Source organism: Terrapene carolina, unplaced genomic scaffold (genome assembly GCF_002925995.2).
Source record: "Terrapene carolina triunguis isolate 2854851 unplaced genomic scaffold, T_m_triunguis-2.0 Scaffold67, whole genome shotgun sequence".
NCBI lineage: Eukaryota > Metazoa > Chordata > Testudines > Emydidae > Terrapene > Terrapene triunguis.
Window position 1 is genome coordinate 23,365,166 of NW_020664418.1, and position 9,188 is coordinate 23,374,353.

The 9,188-nt window shown below is 45.3% G+C and overlaps 1 protein-coding gene across 1 annotated transcript in view; it reads left to right on the plus strand.

Moving 5' to 3' along the window:
* The first annotated feature begins 761 nt into the window (after positions 1 to 761).
* The window catches only part of LOC112105645 (threonine--tRNA ligase, cytoplasmic), a 22,377-nt gene continuing 13,950 nt past the window's right edge, over positions 762 to 9,188 (plus strand). Inside the window, exons 1-6 of the mRNA XM_026648255.1 lie at positions 762 to 1,239; positions 2,981 to 3,070; positions 4,474 to 4,664; positions 5,284 to 5,407; positions 6,910 to 7,031; positions 8,568 to 8,685. Coding sequence (XP_026504040.1) covers positions 985 to 1,239; positions 2,981 to 3,070; positions 4,474 to 4,664; positions 5,284 to 5,407; positions 6,910 to 7,031; positions 8,568 to 8,685 — 900 coding nt within the window. The 5' untranslated portion in view covers positions 762 to 984. The remainder of the gene's footprint in view (positions 1,240 to 2,980; positions 3,071 to 4,473; positions 4,665 to 5,283; positions 5,408 to 6,909; positions 7,032 to 8,567; positions 8,686 to 9,188) is intronic.

The window sequence follows — 9,188 nt, forward strand, 5'->3', positions numbered from 1 at the left end:
ACGAAACGTGGCACTGCATAATACCATCCAGGTGGTATGACAACTTTCCACTTCCAATTGAAGCTTAATCCTTTCTAGCACAAAAAGGACATGGCAATTTTCTACTTACCGTTGTTAAAACTAACACTCAACGTTCCTGTAACTAAATAATAATAATTTATCTCGTTTCTAATCCTTTGTTTATTTTACACATTTGACAAGAGTCTGTGGTGGCCTTGCTACCATCAGCAACAGTCTTGGTGACCAGGGCCGGCTCTGGCTTTTTTGCCACCCCAGGCAAAAAAGCCTCCCGCTGCCCCCCGCCCCCTGGCGGGGAGCGCGGCAGGGGAGGGCGCCGAGCCCGGCCATGGCCCCGCTCTCCCCAGGTGAGCGCCGCCCCAAGCACATGCTTGGAGGGCTGGTGCCTGGAGCCGGCCCTGTTGGTGACACCACCCCCACAGCCACATTTTGTGCTGGGTTCCCTTAACCCCCAAAATGAGTGATTGAAGGCTGTGATGCAGACTATGTGGTCTTCAGTGAAAGCCACTCCATGCACATTCAGGCCCAGTCTTTAGCATTTTCGAGGGTTTTTTTCTGCAAGGAAAAGAAAGGGAATTCCCCTCCCCCCCCTTGCTCTACAAGGGGCTGTCCATAAATCACATAACACATTTTTTGGTGATTTTCCAGACCTACCCATCCCCTTGTAGCACTGAAACAAAAAGCAAAATTAAGAAATTAAGCCCCCTCCCTCTTAATGGTTAACAATTTATGGTCAGCCCCAACCATGGAAAGCCTGAGATTCAGCCGAGGTCTCTAAGGGCAGGGTTTGCGGGAGGCAGGATTGTGCGGGGCGCGGTGGCAGTGTTCCCCAGTGCACCTGGCAGAGACGAGCCCCAGGAGCTGCTGCAGTCCCAGCCCAGCCACTCTGGCAGGGACCGGGGAGGAGGGAGCTGATCGGCGGGAGCTCCCGAAGCTCCCAGCGCCGCAGCGCGGATCCGGGGGAAGATGGCAGCCGCCGCAGAAGCCATCGCCTTGCGCCTGGCCCGGCAGGAGGAGGAGATCCGCTGGTTAACAGCCGAGATCGGCCGCCTGAAGGAGCCGGAGCCGGAGCGCGGCCCGGGAAGCAGCAGCCCGGAGCTGCACAGGCTGAGGGCGGAGAACGAGAAGCTGCGCTACCGGCTCCTGCACCTTCGGCGCAGCCTGACAGCTGAGCTGGGCCGCGGGGAGCAGCGACGGCCGGGCCCCGCAGGAGCCAGCAAGGTAGCGCGGGGAGGGAGAGGCAGACCCCGAGCCTGCCCCGTGCTTAGCCCTGGGTGCCGGGCAGGGGAGCGTGGTGGAACCGATGGGGCTGGCGGCCGTGGGGCGGGGCAGCCCATGGGGCTGGGCGGCCGTGGGGCAGGCGGCCTTGCGGTTGTCCATCTGTCGTGGGCGGCCTGTGGGGCAGGGCGGTCTGGCAGCTGTGGGGGCTCAGTGACATGAACACCAGCAACTATCACGCCGTTTCCCAAGACTCTTTAAAATTTCCCTTGTTTTAATTTGGGTCACTTTAAGGTCCCCCCAAGAGATCAACTTTTTCTTTTGACAAGTGCTGAAATGCTGGCGTGGCCATTATGTGGAGGTGGAGAGTAGCTCCCTGAACCTGCACTGAACATGGGTCGGTGCCAGGAACTTTTTTTTTTTTAAATGAACTAATATTTGCTTAGTGTTTGTGGTTTGTTCTGTGCTTTGAAAACGTGAGGTGCTATACAGGTGCTAAGTATCATTGTTCAGCAAACTGGTGTAGTGCCTTGCTGGATTAGGGCAAACTGTCTGCTACTCAATCCAGGTAGAATTGGGGTTATTTGGTAGGTTGGAGGAACATACTAGAAGAAGTGGCAGATGTTGATACAAGCTGCATCCATAAGGAGAGTTTACCTGCCTTTTGTTCAGGTTCACAATTTGTATGTCCTATTAGCTGCCCTGCATGATCCTACATCCTCAGGTAGCAGTAGTTGCCAATTATTGGTGATACTGGAGTCAGTGACTTCTTTAGGATAAGGACCTTGCCATAGTGATTCACATTTCTGTGATTTTGAGACTGTTATTGCAAACATGTTCTTCATGCACTTATCCTTTATGATCACTCAAACTTCAGCAGGGACAGACTGTAGCAATCCATTTGTGTTGTTGCAGAGAGCAGATTACACAGGAGCTCAAATAGCTGTACTAGCTCTCAATGAATTTCCAGATGGAATTGAAATATAGAGCCTTAAATGGGTTACAACCTAGTTACCTCATTGATATCCTTCTCTCTTTATGATTAAGTGATCATATTAAGTGTCAAGAGGCCTCTGCTGACATCAGAGCTTTGCTGTCCAAACATGTAGTAATAGACTATGCTCATTCCCAAAGGGTTTACAGTCTAAAACAGACTAGAGGGTGGGAGGGAAACTAGATGCAGGGAGGTGAAATTACTAGCTCAAGGTCACAGAGCAAGTCAGTAGCAGAACTGGAAATAAAACCCTTGTCCTGAGTGTAAGTCCATTACCTTATATTCTGGACCACAGTACCTCTCTATAGTCAGCTTGTTTTCAGTGTGGTCTGAGTTTGGAACTGGTTTCTTTTGTTCTCTCACCAAAGCCTGATTTTGTTGCTCTTCAGACTTTTTTGTTCTCCAGTCTTTTTCTGGTGAGGATTTTGTTGATATGTTGTAGCAGTGAGAAAATTCCAGAGGATTTGGAAAGATTCTATCTCTTGGACACTGGGCCTGTTATTTTCCTGGGGCAGTGGACATACAACCAGAACATTGTATAGACAGGCACAGTTTTTATTTATTTGTTACAAAATGTCTTTCAATTTCTTCTGATAGGCTACACCCCATGACTTCTTTAGCCCATCATCAGACTATGTCCCTTTTCTGAATATTCTTTCATTGCTGTATATCTATCTAAATCACGTGCCTGCTATGTATTGTCCCAGTAAACATAGTGGTATAACTTTTTTTTTTTTTTTTTTTTTTAAGAATACCTCCAATGCAGGCCTGACTGCCCAAAATAAGAAGAAAAAGGAGAAGAAAAAAGAAAACGAAGTTGTGAATGGGCTTAGGAATGAGGTAAGCAGATATTTTATAGTGCACAAAAGAAGAGTCTTTGCTAGGTTCAGAGCCGGTCCTCCCCTTTGTCACATCTTGTGCCTCATCAGTAAGGCTGCGAGTCTGTCACGGATTCCATGACTTCTGCAGCGGCTAGTGCTGGCTCAGGGGAGAGAGAATTCTAGCAACTGGCTAAGACTTGCACACATTCTTAATTTTACACACTCACTAGTCCAGAGGAGGGCAAACTACGGCCCGCGGGCTGGATCCCACCCATCAGGATTGCCAGCCCCGAGGCGCAGCGAGGCAAAGGCAGGCTCCCTGCCTGCCCTGGCCCTGCGCCATTCCTGGAAGCGGCTGGCACCACGTCCCTGTGGCTCCTGGGGGTGGGGGAGGCAGAAAGCTCCGTGCACTGCCCTCGCCTGCAGGCACCGCCCCCACTGCAGCTCACATTGGCTGGGAACAGGGAACCGCATCCAATGGGAGCTTCGGGGGTGGTACCCACAGGCAAGGGTAGCGCGCAACAGAGCTGCCTGCCCCACCCCGCCCCACCCCCTGGAGCCACTGCTGGACATGCTGGCCATTTCCGGGAGCGGCATGGGACCAGGGCAGGCAAGGAGCCTGCCTTAGCCCCTCTGTGCACCACTGCCACCCCAGAGCCGCTCGAGGTAAGTGGTGCCGGGCTGCACCCTGCACCCTGATCCCCTCCTGCACCCCCAACCTCCTGTCCTGAGCCCCTGGCCGCACCCTGCACCCCAACCCTCTGTCCTGAGCCCCTTCCTGCACACCACACCCCCTCCCGCACCCCATGCTCCATCCCACACCCAATCCCCTGCCCCAGCCTTGCATACAATTTCCCCACCCAGATGTGGCCCTCAGGCCAAAAAGTTTGCCCACTGCTGCACTAGTCCCATTGAATTCAGTAGTATTGCTTACAGTGTATAAAGTTAAGCATGTACAAAGCTGTTATTTTCAAGATAAGGGTTGAAGTGCATATTCTTGTCAATATTGACCAAGAGTCAGAAAGGTTTCATCAGCTATAAGTGTGGCAAGGGGATTTCGGCAGCTGTGAGTGATACTGTGGGGGAGTGGTATTTGGTGAGCAAAAATACAGGGGAATGCTTAGTGGGGGTGCTGACAGAGACCCCCCCACCCCTCCAGGATAGCCTTGGTGAGGGTTGGATTTTAGAATATTTCAATATTAATCTGTGTAACAAACTTGAAAATGGCCATGATAGTTATTACAACCTGACACTTTGGGGGTTGGAAGTGTTTATGAATGTACTTATGTATTTATTTATATTTCAGAAGCAGCTGGAGACACCAACAAAGATCAGATGTTGTATAAACATATAGTAAATTAACCTCCCATTTGTGTTCTCTTTTAAAAATAGTTTTGTGACTGCTGTGTGTGATTCTTACAGCTGCAGTGTGAGCCAAGCTTCATAGACGACAGGCTGAAGCATTATGAAACACTGAAAAAAGAGCATGATGCCTTGCTTGCTTACAGAGCAGCCAACCAGAGCAAGCCTATAAAAGTGATTCTGACTGATGGTAAAGTCATTGAAGGGGAATCTTGGCAAACGACACCATATCAGTTGGCTGCAGGAATTAGGTAAACTGCAGGTGTAAATGTGTTTTAATAAATGGTGGTTTTGTTTATTTTTCCCCTCCCCCCTCCTTTGGAGCTAGTTGATGATATAGGTTCACTGAGTGGATGATTGACTTTTTTTAATATTTGCTTTGCCTTGCTTTCATTGTGGAAGCATTGATACAGGTCTTGGACTTAATGCAGAAATCACTGGGTGTGGTTCTTTGGCCTTTGTTTTACAGGAGGTCAGACAAGATCATCATAATGGTTTCTTCTAGCTTTAAAATCCAATGGAACTGTCAGCAATTAACTCTGACTTGAAATTCAATCCTAATTAATGATAGAATATGGGATTATTATTCAGTAAGCAGAGTTCTCATCCTCCCTTAACCTCCAAATCCTTCCTTCAGGAGAGAGTAAGTCGTCATATGGTTTACAGTCTGTAACTCAAAAGTGAACCGGGTTTGAAAATGTTTTAAAAGTCTATAGAGGCCAAAGGGCCAGATTTTGAAGGTTATTCAGGTGCCTAAAAATGTAGACAAGTGCCTAGTAGGATTTTCAGGAACACCTGGGCACCTAAATGCCTTTTAAAAAAATGGCCCAAAATGCCTTTGATACGCATGTTATTACTTTTATTTGTTAGTCGAGGACTGGCTGATAATGCAGTAATCGCCACAGTGAATGGTGAATTGTGGGATCTGGATCGTCCATTGGAGGGAGATTGTTCACTGGAGCTGCTTACATTTGATAATGAAGAAGCTCAGGCAGTAAGTAAACGGTCTCTTGATTTTACTTGATTAAAGAAACTAATATCTTGAAAAGAAATTTCCCTTTTATTATCTTGATTTTCTTTTTTAATAAAAATCCTGAACATTAGTAGTCCTCGGTATAGTTCAATATATTGTATACAACAAAATTATTGTTAAATGATTAGTCAAGTGACAAATAATTGTGACTTAACCAGGTATATTTCATATATATTATATATCTGTTATTTCAAAAGGGAATTTATGGATAAACACACATTTTTTGGACTCCTTTCTTTCCTCCTCTTTTAGCTAATGTATAGAAGTTGACTGAAAACAAAACAAAAACTACCTAGATTTGTATGTTCAGTTAAAAGCAGTTTGGTATTTTAAAAATGCCTCTAATATATGTTGTGGATGAAGCATCTAAGGGTTTGACCCTGGGAGAACAGTGGTAGTTAAGGTTGCTCAACATCTCAAAAGATCAGGTCCTAAATGTGTTAACATGTGGGGCATCTTAAGCTTTATACAGAAATCTCATCCTGATACAGAATTTGATCTATGAATAAAATATGACTGCTTGAGCCTGCAACACTTCAGTAACTTCAGGCATGTGTGTATCTCACTCAGTGGAACTATGTGTGTGCATAAAGTTATGTGCCCAAGTTATTGTGGGGCCCCAATTCTGCAAAGATTTAGGAATGTGCTTAACTTTATGCACTGTGAATAGACTCATTGATTACCATATAGGACTAATCACAGTGCATAAAGGTAAGTCCGTGAATAAGTCTTTGTAGGATTGAAGCCTAAATTCAAAGCAGTTCAAAAGCTAAAAAACTTGTCATTGTGTAAGTGTCTCTATCAAATGTCCTCAGATACTGCGCATAACGGCATTTATAATAGTAAGACTGCTGTGTATGTGATCATTATTTGGGTATAAATTAAAGTTTAGCTGGCCAGAAATCAGCCTATTTATAAATGAACAAAACACAAGATTGTTGTGGCCAGGGCCAGGGCCAGCTCCAGCGTTTTTGCTGCCCCAAGCGGCTCTACCACCACCGCTTCAGTCTTCGGCGGCAATTCTGCGGAAGGTCCTTCCCCCCAAGAGGGACTGAGGGACCCTCCGCCGAATTGCTGCCGAAGAGCCGGACATGCTGCCCCTTTCCGTTGGCCGCCCCAAGCACCTGCTTGCTGCGCTGGTGCCTGGAGCCGGCACTGGTTGTGGCTGAATCACACCAGAGGTCTAATCTCTAAGCAAATTAGAATAAAACAGGGCCACAATGGTACAACTACTATCACGTTGTTAAACCAGCATTTATCAGATACAATTATTTGAATCTACATTAATCATCTAACACAGTAGAAATAAAGACAGAAACAGCATTTCCTGCTTAGAATTTAAATATCGTGGCTTCATCTCAACACTTTTCTTCAATAGAAATCCCCTGCTTTTTTAAAAATTATGTAACACCAAGAAGTCATTGTCCTGTGACCTGCTTTTCTGACTTATTATTCATTTATAGGTTTACTGGCATTCAAGTGCTCACATCCTTGGAGAGGCCATGGAAAGTTATTATGGAGGCTGTTTGTGCTATGGGCCACCTATTGAGAATGGATTTTATTATGATATGTACATTGAAGACAGGTAAAATGTCACAGATGTCTGTAAACATTTTGGTTTTGACTTCAGTACTTAAGGTTTAGTTATGCTGAATCAGGTTTTTACCTGCATATTAAAAAGAAAGTAAAGTGGATCCATTTTTTTTTTTTTATTTAAAACTGACAGGTTAGTCTTCTCTTCATGGCAATTTTTGGAAGAAATAGTTATTTCTGAAGTTTATTCCTATCAGACTCCTCTTCAAGACTTACAGTTACTGAATGTTTTGTGGAAGAAAGTAGAACTTTGGGATAAAATTGTCTAAGGTGCCTAAGTCACTTAGGCGCATAAGGTTTCAGAGTGGTAGCCGTGTTAGTCTGTATCAGCAAAAAGTGCCACAAGTACTCCTCGTTCTTTAGGCGCATAAGTCCTATTTTCAAAAGTGATAGGCCCTTGAGGGCCTAAGTCTTCAATGACTTTCAATTAAACTTTATCTCTTATATCATGTTTGAAAATGGGACTTCTCTCCCAAGTTACTTAGGTGTTTACCCTTTGTCTAATCATTGTTTGCAGTTATATAGTTCCGTCTGCTTTCTATCTCTTCGCTGTGTATATATAGCCAGGCAAAACTGAGAACCTGAAATCGGCTAATAGGATGTCTCTTCAGCTGACTTGAGCCACATGTAGCTTTTCAGTGCTGGCCCATGTGTTGTTAAAAGTCAATAGTAAAGAATTTTTTTTGCTTGTGCCTTTCTACTCCTTATATGTAAAGTTGGCCTAAATGTTTTTTCTCTTTGTTTTGTTTAACCTTGGAAATGTCATGAATCTCAAGTTGTCTCCCCTATTCTTTCCTGAAGTGTCTGTTTTCTCAATCCTCATCTGGAAGGGGGATAGTGTTGAATCTTTTGCACAGAAAAAACTCTTCTTCTTCCATGTATTTGACAGGAGTTTGAGTTAAGCGTGATTTTTTTTTTTTTAAGCCTGAATAAACGTTAGGTGCTTAGGTCTCTTGGGCCTGAGAAATTGTAGTGTAGACATTTGGGCTCTGGGACCCCGTGAGGGGTAGGGTCTCAGAGCTTGGGCTCCAGCCCGAGCACGGACATCTACACAGCAATTTTTCAGCACCACAGCCTGAGCCAGCTGACCCGCGCCAGCCGTGGCCATGCTGCAAGACTCTTATCCCCATGTAGACTTATCCTAATGCACTCAGGTGCCATGAAGATGGGATCAGTAAAAATAAATAGGACAGTTATATAACAGTATATATTCTTTTGAGGCCCCAATCCTGCAAACACTTATGCATGTGTTTAACTACTACATCGAGTAGCCCATTGATTTCAATGGGACTTCTAACAATAATAAAGTTAAGCATGTACCTAAGTGTTTGCAGGACGGGGGCCTGAATGCATAGTTGTATTAAACTAAAGGAACCATTGTAGTGATTAAATCAAAGGAGTCCACTCTCCTTACAAAAAAGGAAGTAAATGAATATGGTTTCCCTATGGCATTTGAGGGTAATAAATTGTACTAGTAAACTTTTTTGTTATTAAAAATATAGTAACTTTTCTCTAATGTTTTGTTTAGAGGTGTATCTAGTACAGAATTCCCTACATTGGAGAACACTTGTAAAAATATCATAAAAGAGAAGCAGCCTTTTGAAAGACTAGAAGTCAGTAAGGAGATACTACTAGATATGTTTAAGGTAATTCTTTGGAGCTACTATAAGACTTGGAGAAATGAGCATGTAAAAATGATTTTTAAAATAGAATTTTAATTCATTTGGATAATATTATGATTTACTACTTTTTCTTTGCCCATCTGTACAATGGGTATTGATTACCAGTCTCTTGGTAGTACACCTCTACCCCGATATAACGCGGTCCTCAGGAGCCAAAAAATCTCACAGTGTTATAGGTGAGACTGTGTTATATTGGGGTAGGGAGAGGAACCGCTCCCTGCCCCAGCTCACCTCCGCTCTGCCTCCGCCTCCTCCCTGAGCGCGCCGTCGCCGCTCCGCTTCTCCCTCCCTTCCAGGCTTGCCACGCCAATCAGCTGTTTGGCCCGGCAAAGCCTGGAGGGGGGGGAAGAAGCAGAGCGGCGGCGGCGCACTCAGGGGAGGAAGCGGAGATGAGCTGGAGTGGGGAGCAGTTCCTCTGCACCCCCCATTACTTGCTGTGACCCTCCCCGGACCCCGCCCAGCTCACC